This window comes from Numida meleagris, chromosome 20 (assembly GCF_002078875.1).
Source record: "Numida meleagris isolate 19003 breed g44 Domestic line chromosome 20, NumMel1.0, whole genome shotgun sequence".
NCBI lineage: Eukaryota > Metazoa > Chordata > Aves > Galliformes > Numididae > Numida > Numida meleagris.
Window position 1 is genome coordinate 6,150,729 of NC_034428.1, and position 21,985 is coordinate 6,172,713.

The 21,985-nt window shown below is 50.6% G+C and overlaps 1 protein-coding gene across 4 annotated transcripts in view; it reads right to left on the minus strand.

The window, feature by feature from the left end:
• Nucleotides 1-21,985, minus strand: part of EPHB2 (EPH receptor B2) — a 107,946-nt gene that overhangs the window by 37,626 nt on the left and 48,335 nt on the right. For all 4 annotated transcript variants that reach the window (XM_021417388.1, XM_021417386.1, XM_021417387.1 and 1 more), the window contains exons 4-5: nucleotides 4,947-5,102; nucleotides 3,689-4,024 (exon numbers count right to left, since the gene is read on the minus strand). In XM_021417388.1, the coding sequence (XP_021273063.1) occupies nucleotides 3,689-4,024; nucleotides 4,947-5,102 (492 nt within the window). The remainder of the gene's footprint in view (nucleotides 1-3,688; nucleotides 4,025-4,946; nucleotides 5,103-21,985) is intronic.

Here is a 21,985-nt window from a genome sequence, read left to right on the forward strand (position 1 = left end):
AAAAACGCAGCTTAGGGAGTCATGAGGAAGTCTGCTGAGAAGAGCAAAGAGAAAATACAACCTGGCCTTAAAGGTGACAAGACATGGGATCATACAGAGTTTGCTGGAATGGGAAAATCCACTGAGCTGGTTGACACAGACTGGGGAGCAGGGAGGTGGTGGGAAGGGAAGGTCTCTTCCAAGCTCTTTTTATTTCTTTTGTTCTGATGCTGGTCCTTCACAATTTTCTGGTCTAGCCTGCTAATGACGATGGTAAGGGTGAATCTAATCTTAATTACAACTGCCTGAAGAGCAGTTAAAAAAGGGTGGGAACAAGCTTTTCTCATCAGGGGTAGATGATGTAACAGGGGGAATGAGCCACAGATACAGGCTAGAAATCATGAAAGGCATCTTAGGAGTGTGACACAGTCCTGGGAGAGGTTACCAGAGAGATGGAGTTTTCCAGAACTAAGAAAAAGCCACAGACACAGAAACAACTTCTCTGCACAGCAATGATCATAGCTTGATGGCTGAGCCTATGAAAACAATGACGAGGTTTGGGTCTGGAAACCCAAATGTAGGTTTTGCAAAGATGCATACTGCATCCAGGGAAGCAGAATCTGAAGGGACCAAGACACTGTCAGAGAGACCACCTAGGAGATGAGAGCTCCTCGCACAGCTGAGTGAGATTGCACAGTTCTTGGATGTGTAAAGCAAATAGTGAGCAAACAGTACAGAAAGGAAAGGAGTTTATTTGCAGTAGTGCTTCTACTGGCTACTGTATTTAATTAAAACAAAATTATGGTGAAGAATATGAAAGTGTCCACAAATTGCTAAAGGGAGAGCCACATTCTGGAAAACCACCTCACAGCAAAAAAAGAATGATCCATCTTGGTCTCATTGCCTCTTATTTTCTCTTGAGAGAAGCTACCCACTGTCTGTCCCTGCACGAGGAGAAATATCCCACTAACACAGGACAAGAGCAAAATACATTGGGTTGACGCAGACTGAATGTTAGTGAAATCCAGACCAGAAAGAAGGTGCATATTTTAAATGATGGCAGTAATTAATCATTGGAGTGGGATATGACAGTGATGAACTGTCTTTGAGAGGGTGGTGAGACTCTGGCACAGTCTGCTCAGAGAAGTTGTTGGTGTCCCATCCCTGGAGGCACCCAAGGCCATGGATGGGCCCTGGGCAGCCTGAGCTGGTGGGGGCACCCAGCCCATGGCAGGGGTTGGAACTGGGTGGGCTTTAAGGTCTCCTCCAACACAAGGCATTCTAGGATTCTGTGATTCTTAGGGAGAACAGGAATGTGAATGGTGTGTTATCTTCACTGATCTCAAGTTGCTATTTAGGGTCAACTGTCATCATGCCACCAGTTGCACTCCTCCAGTCACACTCAGGAGCTGCACTCTGGCCATTCTACAGGGATTTTTTTCCTCTCCCTCACTGAATCTTTTCTCTGGGATGCTGAAGAACTCACGATATTTGAAGGTTAAAGATGCTGCTGGATTTCAATACAGAATCTCAGAACATCCAGATTTGGAAGGGACCCACATGGATCCCCAAGCCCAACCCCTGGCTGCATGCAGCACCACCCAAACCCCATGGCTGAGAGCGATGTCCCAGTGCTCCCTGTGCTCCAGCAGCTCAGGGCTGTGCCCACTGCCCTGGGGAGTCTGTTCCATGCCCACTGTGCTCTGGTGAGAGCACTCACACTCCCTAACACTCACCTGAGCCTCCCCTGACGCATCTCCATGCTGCAGCCACCAAGCCCCAGGCCCATCGCCCTGCTCTCTCCATGCACCCTCCTCCCAGCACAACAGCCTCCATTCTCCTGTCCCGGCTCTGCCTTTGTGTGTGCAGCTTCTGTTACCAACTGCTAATGATCTACATCAAGGCTGCCAGGCAGTGTAAGCTGAAGAATTCAGAACCTCTAATTACAGAGGAATTAGCAAGCAGACAGTTACTGTTTAGTGCTAATGAATAGATACATTAAGGGAGACATCACACAGGCTGAGAAGTGTGAGTCCTGATAATGAAGGAGTATCAAACAAGGAGGAGGATGATCAGGGGACTGCAAAAGGATTCACCTTCAACTCAGCTCTCTGCTTTTTCACCAAGACGGTTCATGGGTGTCCAAAACACTTTTGCAGGTTACCTCTCTCAGCATTCTGTGTGCCCAACCAAAGCAATGCCCATCTGCACCACCACCAACACCCAGCACCACCACCCGTACCCTGCAGCAAGCACACACCACAGCCTCCAGGCAATTCTGTGCCAGCGCAACTGTCCACACTCATCCAATCTAGTCTTGAAGGTCTTGTAGTGTCCAGGAACCCTGGGGAACATTCACACTCCTTGCACACAGTCTGCAGTGTTCAGACCCACCACTTGCTTGCTTCCTCACACCATATTGGTGTGCTTCCACCGTGCAATAGGATTAAGCTCGGGCCTGGCCCCAAGAGGTGCTCCAGCTCCAGATGGCTTCCAGGCAGGACAGGGAGAGCAGGTCTGCAAGCCACCCAGCCACTAGCACAGCTGCCACCTGCAGCTCTCCTAGGACACAGCACTGCCAGCAACCCCAACACATCCCTTTCCCCAGCATAACCGGGGGGAACAGCCCCCTGGGCCAGCACAGAAGCTGGCAACCCAAAGGGAAACCATTACAGCTTGGCTATGTTGTCTTCTTCACCAAGCACAGCGGAGAGGGGCTTGTGAGCATGGCAGGTGGCTTGCAGCAGCACAGGACCTGCAGCAGTTTTCCAGGCAGCTATCTTGTACAGCTGGCTCGCAGCCTCCCATCTCTACAGCTTTCCTCTGTTTTCACGGCCTGTTCTGGCACTTGGGCCAGAGGCTACGCTTTCTCTGCAGTTGGAGCAGAGATGACAGCTTGTGTCAAAACACTCAAGCTGATATTACCTTCTCTCCTCAGGAACCAGGAGCACCAACAGAGGCTGCCAGCAGCAGGGCGAGCTGCTGCTGTGTCTGCAGTGCTGCCAGCAACCAGGATTAAAGGCACCTATGGTGCGCGTGCCTGCTGGCACCAAAGAAATGGTTATGGGTCCAATGCCAGAGGGAAATGCTGAGACACCAGAGGACAGTGACGTGACCTGGTCTGCTGTGGTGGCTGGCATGGCAGCTCTGTCTTGGGGCACATTGAAGTAGGGAATATTTTTCATATTCAAGGCTTGGGATTCCCTCTTGTTGAGCTTATACACAGGAGGAAAACGGACTTTCTACATGAGCAGACAGTGATAAGACAAGGGGGAATGGTTTTAAACTAAAAGAGGGGAGATTTAGGTTAGATGTGAGGAGGAAATTCTTGGTACTCAGAGCCTGTCCAGAGAGCTGGGGGTGCCCCATCCATGGCTCAAGGCCAGGTTGGATGGGGCCCTGGGCAGCTAGATGCAGGGGTGGAACCAGCCTGTGGTAAGGGCTGGAGTTGGGGGGCCTTTAAATTCCTGTCCAACCCAACCATTCCGTGATTCCGTGTTTTGTCCAGGAATGGCCAAGGCACTGCATCTGCCTGTGTGCTTTGGTCATCACTTACTACAAAGCAAGAGACATCACGCCACATCTCACCCTACTTCACCTCCCCTTCAGGCCCTGCTCATACCACAGAGCTTCATCCATCACATGGGTTCAGTCCCTAACCCCCACCTCCCATTCCCAGAGGGGTCCGACAGGGGACAGAGCCTCTTACCAGCCTGGTTGGTGGTGATGTTCACTGATGCAAACTGCGGGGAGAAGGGGCTCTGGTCGGTGACCCCGTTCACCGCCTGGATCTCAAAGGTGTACTGCGTGTGGGCCAGCAGGTCGCTGATGTAGATGCGAGGCTCTGTCAGGCCCAGCTGGCGCGGGGCAAACTGCACATTGTCCCCACAGCGCGTGCATGCCCCACGGCCCGACCCGCAGCTCTTGCAGATGATGTTGTACACCAGATCCTCTCGGCCCCCTGAGTCTCGTGGTGGGGTCCACTCCAGCATCAGGGAGGTTTCGTTCACGCTAGAGATCACGGACTGGGGGGCAGACGGGATGGCTACAAAGGGAATAGAGAGAAAGGTGTAAGGACAAGGGCTCTTCTCTTTGCTATGGGAACTCACCCCCAGCAAGGACTCTCCCTGTGCTGAGCCCAGCTGCTTCTCCTGCCTGACTTTGACAGGACTGAGAAATGGGTCTATGTGAACGGAGTGGGGTTCAGCATCGAAGATGCTCAGAGGGTTGCAATACCTCTGCTATGAAGAAGGGTTGAGGGAGCTTGGCTTGTTCAGCCTGGAGAAGAGAAGACTCCGGGGAGACCTCATTGTGGCATTCGAGTCCTTGAAGGAGCTTATCAACAGGAGGGAGACCAACTTTTTACATGGTCTGATAGTGATAGGTCATAGGGGAATGGTTTTAAACTAAATGAGGGGAGATTTAGATTAGATATTAGGAAGAGTAAGTTGCTAATTATCAAGTTCAGGCTTCCCAGAGAGCAGTGGATGCTCCATCCCTGGAGGTGCCCAAGGCCAGGTTGGATGGAGCCCTGGGAGGTAGGGGGCAACCCACCCACGGCAAGGGAACTAGATGGCTTTATGGTCCCTTCCAACCCAAGCCATTCTATGATTCTGTGACTCCCTTGATGTCAGAGGGATGTGTGCAGGAAGCTGAACAGCTAAAGGCAGGAGTGGTAACCAAACCTCCCTTCTTAACTCAGGCCCGTCCCTGCTAATTTGACCACACAGTATCCACAACAAATTTCACCTGCGATTTTTTGTACTTTTTTCTGATTCCTGGCCTTTGCTCTAAACTCCTGAGTGCTTACACACAGGCCTTAGCATCCAAGTGCAGCCCACAGTGAAGTCATCCCACAGCCTAGAGCAGCAGAGGCCTCCAGTGAGTCACCCTAAGTGCTCTGGCTGATGGATGCCTCCTTCCCCAGCTCTGTGCCACCCCTCCCCAGTTGCCTGGAGCCCACATACTGGTGCACGGCATGTCAACAGGGTCAGCATCTGCCCGGTAATATCCGTTTCGGCACACGCAGTTCGTGGCCCCTTCCGAAGTCGTCCGGCTGTTAATTGGACAATGGACGCATCCTTCATCCCCTTGGCTGGCCTTGAAGGTCCCTGATGGGCAGCCTGGAAGAGAACCAAGAGCAGCGGTGAGTCGCAAGGAAGGAGGGCTGGCGAGGATGCCCAGAGCTTGGCAGTGCTGCTGGAAAACGCTATTTGGGGCGTTGCAGCATCCAAAGCCAAAACCTGACAACTTGAAATAAACAAAGTGGGGAAAGAGCAGCTGGTCTGAAGGCCCTGAAAAGGCAGGCTGAGACCAGGTCCTAATGTACATCTCCTCTGTTGTGCTCCTAACCACAAATGCAAAAACAGGGTCCACTCACCATTCTTAGGACTGCAAAGGGGATTTTTGTCTGCTATCATGGAAGAATTTTGGAATGGCTGTACCAAGTCAGACCAAAGGTCCACAGCCTCCCAAAGAGGATAGCATGAGCTGGGCACAAGCATTGCTCAGAACACCTTTCCACCCCCCAACAATGCACAACAATGCTGCCCTATGCTTTGAAGATGCCAGCTGCCATGCTGTTTGATGCAAACTCACATGTGCGTTGGCAATGTATACCCCAACTGTACCAATCTCCTGTCATGTCCAACGTAAATTGCATGATATTCACAGTGCACCACTGCACCAAATGAACCACCTGCTAGAGTCCCAAGGTCTCATTTCTTGGACATCAACTCACAGCATGTGTGGACATGTAAAGTTGCGGTTGTTTTCTCCCACTGATATCAATTTATGTGAATCCAATGCCAACTCTTCTCTCATTCCCCATTCACGTCATCTCAAAGGTCCTTTTGTAACTCTCTGCTGTCATCACTTGTTTATCTGTTACCACTTGTTTAGTCACTTCTGAATATATTCAAGAGGTGGAATACTGGTACAGCTCTTGCAGAGCAGACAAGGGACCTCCCTCTGTTGCCAGAACTGACCACTTACTCCCACACTGTCACAGAATCAGAATGGATTGAGTTGGAAGGGACCCTAAGGGCCACCTGGTCCAACCCCCTGCAATGAGCAGTGACGCCCACAGCTCCATCAGTGCTCAGAGCCCCTCCAGCCTGACCTTGGGTGTCTGCAGGGACAGGGCATCCACCACCTCTCTGGGCAACCTGTGCCAGTGCCTCACCACCCTTCTTTCTTATATCCAATCTAAATCTCCCCTCTTTTAGTTGGAATCTATTTCCCCTGTCCCATCACCACAGACCCTGCTGAAGAATCTGTCCCCTTTTTCTTACATCCCCTTTAGATACAGACGGGTCACTCTCAGCTCTCCCTGGAGCCTTCTATTCTCCATGCTGCACAGCCCCAGCTCTCAGCCTGTCCTTGTAGAGGACCATCTCTGACCATATCTCATCAGTCCTTCAGCCACACGAGCACCTTCCCTCTCAGCATGGCATCCTGGCTGCTTATTTTCCTGTAAAGCCTTTTAGGGTGGAGATCTTCCCTCCTGCTGGAGGTGGAACTGACCTGTACAAAGCAGTGCTGACTATTCCTAAGAATTTTACATTCATGCAAGAGTCTCCATTAGTTTCCTTTTGTTTACGCCATTGCTAATCATGCCATCACAGCACTCAGCCATGCAAGCAGCAGTGTGCTGGGGTCTAGCCACTCACCAACAAAGACGCATCGTTAGCAACAACTGCTCAAAAAATCCATGTTCAGCCAGCCATGATGGGTGCCAGGGTGGCACATGCAGCCTGTGGTGGCTTGCAGCAGATGGGTGGTGAAGGCTGGACCACAATTTGAAATATGATGTTAACAGATATGGTGCATATGGCTAAAAATATAATTGCAAAGCTTACAGCACTAGAAGGCCCTTTCAAACTCAGTGGAGCCAATGCAAAAGCTTGGCTACAACCATTTATCAGCATGGCTCTTGGTGACTACTCTTCGTTGTCACATTCCGCCACCGTTAATTTCTTGTGCAGCATGAAGAGCCTGGGGGTGGCAGGTGGTTTCTGCACTGAAATGAGTTGAACAAACTTCTACTCCACCACCAAGGCTTTCAGGAACAAGGCAGAGCAGAAAAACAGCCCTGGAAAACCATACGCTCAGGACTGAATTGTACTGTAGAATCATAGAATGGCTTAGGTTGGAGGGGACCTTAAAGATGATCCAGTTCCAAGCCCTTGCCATGGGAAGGGCTGCCAACCAGTAGATCAGGTCGCTCAGGATCCCAGGATTGCTGTAAGCAAGAGCTATTAGAAATGCTGATTTTTAATTTGAAAACAAACACACAAATAAGAATTTTCTCAGTTTTCGACCCTTTCCTTCAAAATTATCTTGGGTTTCCAGCGAGAAAACACAAAAACATTATCAGCTACCCTGCCTGCAAAGTCCCTTTGGACTCCTGCAGTCAAAGGATCTGTTGGCAAACTGCTGGAAAGCCGGCTTCTCCCCTATCTCATGTTCCTGGATCTTTTCATCCCCACGGTCCCCCATCCTCTAAGGCTTCTGGCTCCTTTTCTGACCCTGTTCCCTGGGTGTCTCTCAGTATTAACCCATCTCAGAGGGTGCTATGCTGCTGGGAAAGGTGACATGACATGAGTATCTGTTACAGAGAGGTGAAGGCGGCTTTGCACCTGAAATGATAACAGTGTTCCAGTACTAATACCCATTTTTGAAACACAGTAAAAGCAACATACATAATTACTATAGTCTGACCAAGCCAGGCTGCTAGAACTCTTTTCACATGCCCACAAAGAATGGCCAGCACTTTTGGCAACTTTCTTCCACCCCACACAGAAATGGCAACAAATAACCCTGCAAAATGAGAACATTTTGGTGTGGCTTCTCTGCAGTGTTTTGAAATCATGCCGAGAGACAGTAAATCACCAAATGGCTGTACAGCACTTTAAACCCACGCTACTAGTTCTGATGAACACTGTTCCTCAGCTCTTTGCCCATCTTTATCTCCTGGCAGCCTTCTTCCACTCAAGCAAGGCTCCGAGTCTTACATCCCTGGCCTTATCTTCCAGCTGCCTCCCATCTTGTGGTGGGGTGGAGGCCAGGCAGGCTCTGTAGGCCCAAGCTGTGGGGTGGAGGCCAGGCAGGCTCTGTAGGCCCAAGCTGTGGGGTGGAGGCCAGGGTGACTCCGTAGGCCCAAGTTGTGGGGTCTCTGCCATCTCCTTTCTCCTGCATGGTGCTTTTGGGTCACTCCGTGTGAGGGCAATAGGGAGAAACAGGAGAGCCAGCCCTAGAGAACAGGGCATGAAAAGAGAGTCCCCTCCACCAGCACTTCCATGTGTCTGATGCTCACAGTGGGTGTGAGGTATTTATGATTTCGTCTTGTAAGGAATAATCTTTTGTCCAACCAGCTCAGCTTGGAATTTTACCCCTTATTCCTTTCACGTACCATGCCTTTTTCTTACAAAATTGACAAAAGTAACTCTTGCACTTGGCATTAGAGTTGGCTGCTAGATCTGAAAGAGACAGGATCTTGGACCTGCAGTACCAGCTCTCAGCGCTCATCCTTCGTGGGACAGCCTTCCCCTGTGCAATTCCTTCAATTTCCCTCCTGATAAATGTAATTAGCAGCCCACACTGTTACCTCATACTTGAGATAAGCAATTAATCCCATTGCCAGGTGCTGTCACTGCCAACGACAGTGACAGCATTTGGAGAGCAGAGGATAGAAATGCAGGAGGGAAAACAGGGTTAAATGAGATTAACTGAAGAGGAACGCAGAGCTCAGCCGACCTCTGTGATGTGAATTAAAGAGTTGTCAATAAAGTAAGAATGCACAATGCAAATGTTCCCGATAAACCCATTCCTTCTTCATAGGACAGAAAGAGAAGCTGACAGCACAGGCCTGTAAAAACATCTTCCCAATGCCAACAGCTCTTAGAAGGGGATCGGAATGGACCGCACCATCTCCCCAGCACACAGCACTGCTGCTCCTGCCTCCCTGGAGAAGGTGCCAAGGCTCTGAAACCTACATCCTGAGATACTGCTCCCCAGCATCACTCCCCGAGCCACCTTGTCCTTGTCCCAGCTTCAGCCCAGGGCACCTTCAGACACAACTCCCTCAGAAGTGTCTCCAGCAAGGACTTCCCCATTGCACCCTGCATGCTTGCAGCTCACCACTGGGTGCTTGGAATAAGAGGAACATGAATCAGCTCAAGACCTCTAGTTTCTAAACCCTCTTTGCAGCCACTCCAGGACAGCTGTGGGGCCACATGAGATCCACTGGGGCAGTACTGACTGTGCACAGCCTGCAAGCGGGATGCACCAGCTCTGTGGGTGGGTGCAGAAGTCACCACTGAGTCACCATGGGGGTGCGATGGGACCTGAGGGCTGGGGTGTCACAGAGGTATGGAGGGGCCCAGGCAGGGTAGAGTGATGCCCTGTTTGGGGAGCATCACTGGAAGGCCCTGCAAGGGACAAAAAGCCCCAACCTTTTAGCCATGCTACCCTAAAACAGGCTCCAAAGACTAAGAGAACTGGACGGACAAGGAACCAAGACTTTTGAACACCTCTGTTGCTGATCATGCAGCAGAGCCTGGGAACTTACAGCCCCCTGCTCTCCTGCAAGAGCACCAGCATGCTCTTCAGGACAACCTTAGGGAGGGAGCACCCCCATCCAAACCCCTGCAGCTTTGTCCCAGTGCTAAACTCTTGCACTTCATGCCAGGAGCTTGCCAGCAAATCCCTCCTGCAGGGTTCACAAGGTCATCTCCCTGCAAGCACTGTGAGGAGTTCAAGCATCTGGCTAGACCACCACACCTGTGGGCACGCACACCTGCAAGCCCCCCTGCTCTGGGAGGCACATCCATCAGTTGTGATGGGAATTTAGCTGTCAGTGAGAAATGCTTGGAATTTCTTACCTGCTGCTCATGGTTCAGCATCCCTGACCTGTCACAGGGACTCTTAAAGAGAAATGGAAAGCTCTCCACCCCTGCCTGAGCACAGAAGAAGGGGGTATTCCCAGTAGCTTCATATTATAGATGCCAAGGATCACAGACTGCTTAGAGTAGACATCCAAGAAGAGTCTTCTCTACTCAGAGGGCAGTGAGGCCCTGGCACTGCTGCCCAGAGCTGTGGATGCCCCATCTCTGGAGGTGCCCAAGGCCATGGATGGGGCTCTGAGCAGCCTGAGCTGGTGGGGGGCACCCAGCCCAGGGCAGGGGGTTGGAACTGGGTGATCTTCAAGGTCCCCTCCAAGCTAAGCCATTCTATGATTCTATCCAAAGGACATGCCCCAAACCTTTCAGGAGCTGTATGCTCACCAAGGGCAGCTGCCAGTCCCAAAGACATTCACAGCTCACTTCCAGAGGCAAGCTTTCCTGCAAAAGCCGAAATTCAGTAGAGGGTTTATAGGTCAGAAGTACTTTGGATCTCCCTGCTCCTGCAATGCCTGAAGAGCATTCAAGGACTTATTTCTACAATTGAGGTCAGCGGTCAGCAGTGCTCTCCTGCATGGTGCTGGAGTACTTAGAACAGTTCAGGCGGAAGGGACCTACAAAGATATCAAATCCAACTGCCTGACCACTTCAGGGCTAATGAAAAGTTCAAGCACATTATTGCTCTGAGCACCTGATGGAGCTGTAGGTGGTCATGGCAGGGGAGTTGGACCAGATGGCTTTTAAGGGTCCATTCCAACTCAAATCATTGTATGATTCTATGATTCATGTCCAAATGCCTCTTGAAAGTTCACCAGGACAGGAAGGTTGGACACTGCTGGTCTAGGAGAGCTCCCAGCCCCAGTACAGTGGATAATTCAGGATGCTGCCCACAAATGAGCAGTTTTAACCCCCAAACCTTATCTCAGCAGCTTGTCATGCATCTAAGAACCCAGAGCTCGAGGTGCTGGAAAACAGCACTGCCCTGGGAGTCACAGGGTGATCTGTATGGAGTGATGCCAGCCAAAGCCAGATGAAGTGCCAAGCCACAATGTTGTTTCTGCGCAGTTACGTGCTAGTAGATGTACTAAATGTCATGTTCTCCTTATTCATCTTCATGTTTTCACACAGTGCAGAGTACGGACTGATACACACTCCAGCCTCTGCCTGCAAAACTGGAGGGTTGCTTAGCTTCTGCTTTAGGCTCCTTATATTATAGCAATTTATTTTATCTTAGTATAGAAAAAAATGCTTTCCAGAAAGCATGTTCTATCTCACGAGTTGTAAACACTGCAGTGCTATGTACTGAAAGACCGGTTGTTCAAGCAGTAAGCCTGCTTCCTCCAAGTGGTCCCCAGAAGAATTTAGGACTTTCACATTCTGTTACTTTGTTTGGTCTTGTTTAAATGTTTCCCAAAGCTTCTGCCTGGGAGAGCTCTGCCTCCGGAGGGTGGTATGTTAACCATTACGGGAACGGCTCCCAGCCTTTTAACACAAGGAAGAAGCAAACTGAGCAAGCAAGTGGTGACATCAAAGTTGCACTGATGGAAAACCCCTAATCCCATAAACCCTTCCTGCTTTAATTGGTGTTAAAACAAAGATAATCTTATCTCAGCCCTATAAAAGAAGGTAGAGGATGCACTCTCTAAAAGCCTCTCTGAAAGTGCTCATAAACTTGACAAACATTCCATGTTTAGAGCCCAAGGAGAATGGCTTTAATCCTAAAGGAAACATGAAAGCAAAAAGGGAACTTTTCCTGGATGAGAGCCCTTCGAGTGGACCTTCCACACAATGTGCCCTTCAGCAGTGAAACCACGGAGGGCTGAGCCAGGAGGAGCAGGCTTAGGGTCAAGAGTCCCAAAACCAGGGGCTCTGAGGAGCATCCCTCCCCGCTTCAAAACCCTACAGGAGTTCTATGGCACCATTTCCACACTGCTCTGCCTGGACCCCAGCAGAGCCCTCCCACCCTGCAGAGCCCGGAGGAGCCTTTCCAGAGGCACAAGAAGCTTTTCCAGGTGGAGGTGGCCAGGGAAGCTCGGAGTGGGCACGTTTCATTGTTCCGTTTTAACGCAGCTTAGCACCCAGTTTAGACAGGTTTCCAGCCCAGCCAGCTGGTTAAGTGCCAGCACCGCTTTCCAGATGACAACATTGTTCTTTGTCAGCAGTCGGTGCTGAGTGGAGCTGGCACAAGGGCTGATTAACAAGGGTTAGTTATGGTGGTTGAAATCACCGAGGGTGTAGGTCCACAGTTAAGCTTTCCAGCCCGCAGTGAGCACAGAAGGGAGGTCACACTGCCCAGGGCAGCAGCGCAGCATCCACCTCTGCTTTCCAAAACACCTTACAGGCTGCTTAAATATTTATAAAGCATCAAACCTGCAGTGTGGGCGCACTGTCAGCCTGAGCCGAAATGATCCAGCACTCTGACACTTGTGAGATCCACCTGGAGCACTGTGCTTCTCCCGAGGAGCTGACACGCTCTCCTCTCAATGCAGCAGCCCACTGCCACCCACACTTTCGTATTCCAAGCCCCTGAATGCTCCTCCTGGCCCCTGCTCAATGGACTGCAGTTTCCTGGCTGCAGGGATGCATGCACAGCGAATGGGATTATGCAGACGCGCTGCTGGCCTGAAGGCAAAAAGAGCCACTTCTAACAAGAGCACAGAGGTCAAACAGTCATTTGTAGGCACAGCTCAGGGAGCAAACTTGGGATTTCACTTTTCTTAAAGTGACAGACTGCTAACTCAAATGGCAGCGCCCTTCTCCGAAGCAGAGTCCCCAGGAGCTGTCACCTCACAGACCATGGAACCTCAGTTCCGTTGCAATGGTCCAGCTGTCCCTGCCACCTCTCATTCACACATGTCCAAACAGGCACATTTCTGGCCCCTGAATGCCTTCAAGGTTTCCCCAGTGACCTGAGCTGTAGTAGCTGCATCTGGCAACGACCCACTACAGAAACGCAGCGTGTCATGGAGCTCACCTTGCACACAGACAGAAGGGGACTACAAGGGGATACCATGGGGACAGAGCTCACCAGATGCTCGAGAAACACACCCCGAGTAGACCTGCACAACCAGTGGTCCCAAACAGCAATGAGGCTGGTTGCCAAGTTTGCCCTTTCTCTGGTGCAACAAGCTTTGAACCTCCAGGTTTTCAGTCTGCAAAGGGAAATGCAAAGAAAGCAAGCTCACTGTGTCTCAAGTCACCCGATCTGCAGAAAAGCTGAGGCTCAGCTGAAAGCCCTGCTGCAAGGAGAGGAGGATTTACAGACAGCCTCCCCTACATGGGCTGTATCAGCACTGAGCCAGGGCTGGAGAAGGGAAGAGGAGTGCTGGGAAAGCAAGGGCGACAGTGAGTCATGGAGAGAGGGTATAGCTGGAACTCCAGTGTCTATCGCTGCATCCATATATGTTTATACAGTCTGTCTGTCTGTCCAAAGCATTATTTAGGAGCAGTCAGCTTGCTATCTGAGCCCTGCAGATGAAATAAAACACACGAACTATTCTAATCGGGAAGATTCACGAAGGGGAGAGGTGATTTTTTTAAAAGCGTGCTGACTTGAGTGCTGGAATGTTTGGAAAGGGCAGGATTAAAGCTGCTCGAGCACCCCCTCCTCACCCTCCCCAGCCCCCAAGCTCTCTCGTCTCCGTGCGTCATCGCGGCATCTGCAGCACACAATCACGCGCCAGTTTTTCCCCACGTGCATAGGACAGGCAGGGCATGGGAGCACACTGGCTTCTGCAGTAACAGGCAGCTGCGTGCACGTAGGCTATTGCTGATCATGCAAGAGAGAGATCAGCAAGGCAAAAAAAAAAAACCTCACCAGGAGAGCTCTTTCCCTGCATTTGACAGATGTTTTGCAAAACCACAGAATCATAGAATCATTAAGGCTGGAAAAGACCTCCAAGATCATCCAGTCCAACCATCAACCCACCCCCACTGTGTCCACTCATATAGAATTGCTAAGGTTGGAAGAGACCTCTGAGATGACCAAACTACTGCTTCTCCTCTGCCAGAGCATGTTTGGAAACCAACACACAACTGCACCACCTGGAAGAATCAGAGATTCCTCTCCAAATGTTTTCCTCTCCGAAATACTTCCCCATCCTCTTCCTCCCTTCCTAGAGGAATGTCCAGGGAATAACAAAACCCAGAATGAAACAAAGCAATTCAACTCCATCTCATCTCCATTGACTATTGCTGCTGAGAGCAGCAACCACTTTATTATCCTGCTTCACTCCAAACTGGGTTCTGTGGAATTGAGTTTATCAGGTTTTCTCCCAGAAATCCCCTTTCAGAGCAAACCCAGGAGGAGACAAAATTCTTATTACAACTGAAAAATAGAATAGGGAAGAATCACAGAGGAGAATTATTTTCCCCCCTTTGAAGTTAACTTCAATAAACAGGAATTTTTGATGGGAAAACAAGGAGAAAGTCTTCACATTCCAAACAAGCCATGGCAATGGCTAGGAGATGCAGAACTCCATGGGACCTTTGGCACACTTGGTGCAAAAGTGGAAAAATAATTAAAAAAAATATCAAACTGCTGGGTACTTGGGGTCACGGTTAGGAACAGCAACAGGGAGGGAAGCAGAAACCAAATGACTTGGTTTTAATGAGAATTTCCACTGCTGGCGTTGTCTCTATGCTCAGTGCATCACTCTGGTAGGAGTTTTGGGCAGTACTGATGGGTACAAGGGATCAACATCAATGAGCAGAAAGGGGAACTTGAACCTGAGGTCCCCTGATTCCTATTTTGCTGATAACTTTCTCTGTAAGGATGCTCTGATGTGGGAAAAACAGCTCCAAATAATGTTCTGCCTATATCCATCAGGAGGAGTGTTGTATGGCAACCTGAGGCCAAGCCTACAGAGTCTGGGGAGAAAAGACAGTTGGGAAGAGGCAATTTTCAACAGCTCATATTCCCCTTATATGGGAGGGTTTTATCTGTATCCATCAAAATGCACCTTCCACACTTGAAAGGTTTTCTCCACCACATTTTGTACTAAAGTACAGGGACCTGGTAAAGAAATTCTCCGTTCTGACACAAAAGGAGAGGGATATGTGCAATGAACATCACCATGTGTGCAGAGAGAAGGACCGCCGCGCAATTGCCAATTCCTTAAAATTTTCCATCGTCCTGAAAGCAGGAAGAGTATCTGCCATCAGCTCCCACTGCCAGCCAGGATTAGATAACCATACCCAAGAGCTTTAGCAGTCAGCCAAGGAAAACTCCGTGATGCGAGTGCTGAAGTTTATTAAACCAGCCACACAGGGACTGTTTCAGGGGACCAGACAAACTGACAATATTGCAGCACATGATTTTCAAGGGCAAGAGATGCTTAGCTTGATGCTGACATTATAAAGATGATGGCACCACTGGCAGGAGCAGTCAGTGGAAGAAACAGTATCAACCAGTTCCCCTGAAATACTCTCTTTGTATGGTGGGGTTTCATTCACAGGCAGCTTGGGCTACTGGTTACTTTGCAGAGTGGGAGCAGAGACACTCCCTTTGCTGGTGAGGGAGACCATCCTCCCAAGTGCAACCTGCAAAAAATGGTCCTTGGCACTGAGTGCCACACTGGATAAACAGGAAAGCAACCACGCTTATCTAAGTGGGAAGCATTTGGAGAAGGGGCTGTGGTCGGAGAAGGGTTTTCTTCAAGGCTCATGGCATCTGGAGCAATTCCAGGCAGGTCTGCGAGCAGGACAGATGGCAGAGCCCCGCTAATCCAAAGCCCAGGAGCGCGCAGCTCTCGGGGATGCTGCCAAGCTTCAGCTCCTCACAGATGAACGTGGCCCCTGAGATGATGGTGTTTGAAATGACTCATGCCCTGCCTGGCGAAGGAGGAGCAAGAGATGGGAAAGCAGACCCAGGCTGCAGCATTTCCCAGCCCGTTCTTGGTGCAGTCCTCACTAATGGAGTGTAAAACCCCAAACATCCCACCCTGACACATCTGTGCCCTTCACTCTAGCAGGGTGCACGCTATGGCTTGGAAACGGTGCCAAGGAATTGGGTTATTATTGGGTCCACATGGGAAATACTTGTGCTGTTGTGCTCCAAACCTATCGGCCAAGGAAGGAGCAGTGCCAGCTGAGCCGGTCCCAGGGGGGCTGTCCTCCAGCTGCCCCGCATCCCTGCTAGCATGCATGTCTCGATGAGACCTCACACAACGCAGCGCGTTGCTGGTTATAGACTCCTCCGTGCAACAAATGGTACAACAGCCTCATGGCCAACACCATGGCTGCACCAAGACAGGGAAGGGCCAGCAGCTCATTGCGCCGTAAAACAACGGAGATGCAGGCCAAGCAGCATATGGAAGAGCATGGGGGGACCTACTGATGTGCTTCTCCCCTGTGACTGTGACTGTGCCTGGCCACCACCACTGCCCTGCCAGTCTGTCCCACTATGGATGATGCTGTGCTACTGGAACCCAGTCACAGGACTGCTATCTCCGTTCTAGAGCTGAAAATTAAATTAAAACTGCGACAGGGACAGTTAATTAAAGCAGATTAGTGTGAGACTAATTAGGGACGCTGACACTGCAACCATCAAGCCCTGCGTTGTTAATTAGCTGTTCATTAATGTCAGCTCCCTGTTCAGTACAGAAATATGAACTGTGTTATCTCCTGGGCTTCACTGCGCAGCCGTGCGGCCCTGTCCCCTGAGCCACCACAGTGCAAAGGCACTACAAGAGGGACAGCACTGTCCCCATCTCACCACTGTGCCTCTGGTTGGGACAGACACAGGACTGAAGGCATAAGAGCAAAGCCAAGCCAATAAACAGAGCTGCTTGGTGTGACTTTCCATCAGCTTAAGAAGGATAAGGAGCAAAGAGCTGTTCCCCAAGGAGCACATATGGGACTGCAGGGAACACACGTAGGACTGTAAGGTGCACAGAAGCGAGCACACACAGGTCTATGGAGAACATGCATGGTTGTAAGGAGCTCGCAGGGTCTGGATGTGGGTGTAGGGAGCAGACACAGAGGTACAACGGAGCAGACTGCAGGGAATCCACGTGGGATGCAAGGAGAAAACACAGGGCAGCAAAGAGCACATGCAATGGGATAAGCAGGAAAACTGAGTCTGTAGGTAGCACACAGAATGCTGTAGAGAGAAAACACGGGGTACAAGGAATACCCTGGGGCTGTAGGGAGCACACATGCAAGGCAGAAGGGAGCACAGGAGCGTTGTAAGGTGAACACACAGGCTTCAGGGAACACTCAAGGACTGGTGGGAAGCAAGGCTGGAGCTGTAGGAAGCACATGCAGGCTGCAGGGAGCAAAAACAGGCTGTAGGAAGCACAAACAGGCTGTAGGAAGCATGCACGGGCTGTAGGAAACACAAATGGAGCCGCAGGCAGCACAACCAGACGGCAGGGAGAACAAACAGGCTGCAGAGAGCACACGTGCACGCTGCAGGAAGCACACATGGAGCTGCACGCAGCACACATGGGACCGCAGGGAGCACACACAGCGGTTTGTAGGGAGCATGGATGGAATATATGGAAGGGTGCAGGGAACCTATACAAGCTGTAGGGAGCACACAAAGCTGTAGGGAGAACACAGCTTCTAGCAAACACACATTGGGTTATAAGGAACATACACAGAGTGCAGCAGGGAGCACAGGCCAGCTATAGGGTGAAGACAGAAGCTGTAGGGAGCAGACACGGGATGCAGGCAGTACAGATAGGCTGTAGGGAGCCAACAGTGCCTCCTGGGCTGCTCCCATTCAGCAGCATGACACCAGTCACCAACACCGTGCATGGGGGCCGGATGCACCCAAGTCCTGCAAAATCCAGCACCAACCTCCTTCCTTCCCCAGCTCTTCAGCACAAATTGCAGGCAGCCTCCTCTACCCCACAGGGAAAGCCCCGTGATAGCAGAGCGCTGATCCACACAAAGTGTTTCCCAAATGCATCACAGCTGCCAGGCTGAAACAGCTCAAAAACCACGCAGTCACCCAACCTCCAAGCTCCAAGCACGGTGACACTTCCACCACGCAAGCATGCACGCTTTCCCCTCCGGGGCCAAGCTGTGTCTCACATCTCACCCTGGAAAAGCAGTGAGAGCGCCCACACTTTCTCTTCTAACCTGCATCCTCCTCCAGCTCTGCCAAAGCCTCTTTGCACGATGCATCCATCACCTCTGCAGAAAAAAAGTGCCTGGTGCAAACTGGTGGTGGGGCAGGAGCTACGCGAAGACGTCCTAATGGGAGGCAATCAGACTCCACCACTTCTCCTCCCCGAGAGTGTATTTAGAGCTTTCAGAAGGAAACAAAACTTGTTTATCTTAATGCTAATCAATTTATAGCAATCAAAATAAAACCCATTAGGAGCCATTCCCCGTTTGAGTTTCAAAGAGGCTTCTGACCCCAGGAGGCTCTGAGCTGATTGATTAGAAATTTCTGACACTAATGTGTGTCTTCCAAGGGTCCAGTGTGGCTTTAATTCCTCTCTCCTGAGACCCTGATTGTGTGTTAACATCTGTCAGCCCCTTCCTGCACTTAGGGGAGGGGAAATTCATGAGCATACTGAGTTGCATGGCACAGCTGGGGAGAAGGCAGCATTTGCTGGCTTAAACAGCTCCCACAGATCCCCTGGGGCAAATAATTTGCATGATCCTTTTCTCCTTGGGCAAAAAGCTGTAGAGCACCAAGAAATAAAATGCAGAGTGGGAATGGCAGGCGGAGTGGCTGCAGCTCAGCACTGGGATTTCGGCTTCTGCATCCCAACTTTGCCTCCTGGTGTCCTCGGGCAAGGCGCTCCCCACCCTGTGCAGTGGCAGAAGGATTGAGATAATTGACCCAGCGACGGAGGGATCCTGTCACTTGACCTGTTTAAAGCAGGGCTGGGGATCTCTCCCAGTTCCTTGGCTGGAGAGCAGCAGTCACGCTGCCTGGCAGACCCCAGAGCTATGGGGTCAGGGGTAGACGCTGGATGTCTCCCAGCGTCACCGAAGGGTCGTTGCACTGCTGGTGAGGGCCAGGAGGCCAGGCTCGTTCCCACAGCCTCCTTTTCAGGACTGCAAACTCGTTTGCTGCCACATTTCTTTGTTCAGTGCAAAGAAAAAAAAAAAAAAACACAAAACCAAATGAAGGGTGGATGCGTGTGTATGCAAACACGTTCAGGCAAAGCGTATATGCGCGGTCACGTGCCTCCGCAACGGGGCGATCGATCAGGGGACGGCACAGGAACAGCATAATCCCTCGCTCACTCTTCCATCTGTACAAAGAAAAGGGCAGGAGAACAGGTGGGAGGAGAGGGCAGAAATCTGTCCCTACAAAGGGCACGCAGGAAGGGCAGCCAAGGGCGCTGGGAAGCGGTCCCTCTGCAGCCAGCTGGCTCCCAGCTGCCTCCACGCAGCCCCACAGCTTGCCCTCACCTCTCAGCAGAAAGAGCCCCTCCGTGGCCTTGCTGAGCAGGACCGCCTCTCACTTTCAGCAGATTAAAGCAGCTAATCTAGTTAATGAAAGCAGATCAGCCTCAATGAGCCGCGGGTTGGCAGCTCACTGCGAGCTCCGGCGCGCGAGGTGACACGCTCTCGGTGGGTGCTGCGGACTTGGCTCAGGGCAAACCACAGCAGATGACACGTCCAAAGGAGACTCGTGGCTCCTGCAGGCTTGACCTCTGGGCCAACGGACCCCTCCATGATTTGTGAGGCTCCTAGGGACCATAAGCTGTGCTCAGCGGAGTTCCAGACTTCCATCCAGGTACACTTTGCTGAGCCCAAGAGCTTGCCTTCAGTGAAGGCCAAGTGCCCAGAAAATGAACCATCTTGTCTGACGTACTCCAAAACATGGAGAAGTCCCTCTTTACTCATTAGCTTGCTCTAGTGGTTAATCACTTAGAAACACATGCCTAATTTTTTAATTTGTCTAGCTTCAGTTTAACCCTCCTGGTTCTTGTGATGCCTTTCTCCACTAGATTAAAAAGCTCTTTAGAGTCTGGTATTTCCTTTCGGTAATCATCTCACCTCTTAATCTTCTTTTTGAGAAGCTAAACATATTGAGCTCATTCAGTCTCTCATGGAAGGGCATTTTTCAGGGCTCTCAGGACCACATTTGTATTTCTCTGCAGCACTCTACAGGTCTATTCCTCATATCCCTCTTGAGCCATGGAGAGTAGAACCAGCTGTCATGGGCGGCAGCTTGCAGCTGGCTCTGTGGTCCTGGCATGCTATATATCACAGGGCAGGATTTTTTGGGGTATCAGGGACCTCTTTGGCCTCTCTTGCTCACCAAAGGGCTATGCCCAAACGTAAAGCAGGGTACCTGTGGCTCTGTGCAGCAAAGTCTTGGGTGGATGGTGATGGACAGTGGATGGTGATGTTCAACCTCTATGCAGAACTGTTTTTTTCCCAAAGTCCAAGCTTGTGGCTGTTGTCCCTTCTCATACAATCTGACACCACCAGTGGAGTCCAGGCTCCACCCTCTTTTAATTGTCCTGCATAGAGCTGTGGCTTTGATTAGATCCACTCCACACCCTCCACCCCACTGAATTCTCTTGCGCCCAGCTCCAGCCAAGAGCTGAGCAGCCCTGTTAGTCCAAGCTGCACAGAATCATAGAACAGCTTGGCTTGGGTGGGACCTCAAAGATCATCCATTTGCAAGCCCTCTGCTGCAGGCAGGGTCGCCAGCCACTAAATCAGGCACCAGATCAGGCCGCCCAGGGCCCATCCAACCTGGCCTTGGGAACCTCCAGGGATGGGGCATCCACAACTCCCCTGGGCAGCAGTGCCAGGGCCTCACAAAGTGCAAAAAAACACCATCCATCCAGAAAACCCCAGCAACATGATGCATTCTCTAGCAGCATCCAGAGTTCAGACCCATCAGTCACTGCATAATGCATGAATAACATCCTCACTAGCGCACACACTCGCAGCACGGGGCAGGAGCACAGATGCTGAGGATGTTGCTCATCGGGGTGCTGGAACAAGGAGTCACCCACCGGGGCAGGGAGCGAAGAGTGAGGCGGCATTGTCTCCTGACCTCCCCACATCAGCCAGGTTTACCAGAGCTAAAACCACTCTCAAAGAGTGGGTTGGAGATAATATGACAAATGAAATTCAGTGGTGACAAAAGGAAACTAATGCACTTGGGGAAAAAGAGCCCTAATTATACAAACACAATGATGGGCACTAAATTAGCTATTAACATGCAGGGAGGAGATCTCGGCAGCACTAGAGATAATTCTCTGAAAACATCACTTCAAAGCCCATCCATCATCAAAAAAAAAAAAAAAAAGAGACAGAAAATGTAAGGAATTATTAAGAAAGGAACCCAGTCCAAAACAGGAATGCTATTAAGCCATTGCATGGAGCCACATTTTGAACAGCGTTTGCAGCAGTGGTCACCCTTAGCCAAGGTCATGAGGTAGATGATAAAAATGATTAGGGATACAGAGCAGCTTCCATATGGTGAGTCTACCAGATGAGGACCTTCTGTTTGTAAAGAGACAACTCAGGGAGGTATACAAAGCCATCCGTAACATAGCAGGCACGAATGGGAAAAGACTGCTTTCCATTTTTTACAGTGTAAGAATACAGTGTCAAAAAAAAAAAAAAAAAAAAGCCTCATGCATAAAACAAAGGATGTATTTTTTAACATGGCACATCATTAAATTGCATAACTTACAGCCACAAGACAGCATGGGCACTGAGAATACGAACAGCGTGCCAGAAGATAGGAGGGAGCAGCACTCCATCCATGCCTTGTTTCTCTTGCTGTCGGAACAGTAGAGATGTTTGCAAACTGATAAAACGCCAAGATGCTTCTGGAAAGATCTGAATGCACCAGTGCATGGGAAATTCTCTGGCAGACACCTCCTGGATGTGTTTGCTCTGCACAGACCAAGCAGACCTATCACATACCTTACTCTGCTGAGCCACAGCTTATGGGCTAAGGACAGCCACGGTCTCCCATGACAGGAGGAAGATCTGCACTAAGGACCATGGACTGTGACCAGCATCCCATAGATATCAACGTTACAGCCACAGGAGTGAAAGCAACTTCAGACTGGCTCTGAAGACCCGGTCTTCTTGCATGCAACAGCTGCCTGACCCTGTGCATTCCCCACCGAGCTACATCCACAGCACAGCATCTCCATGTG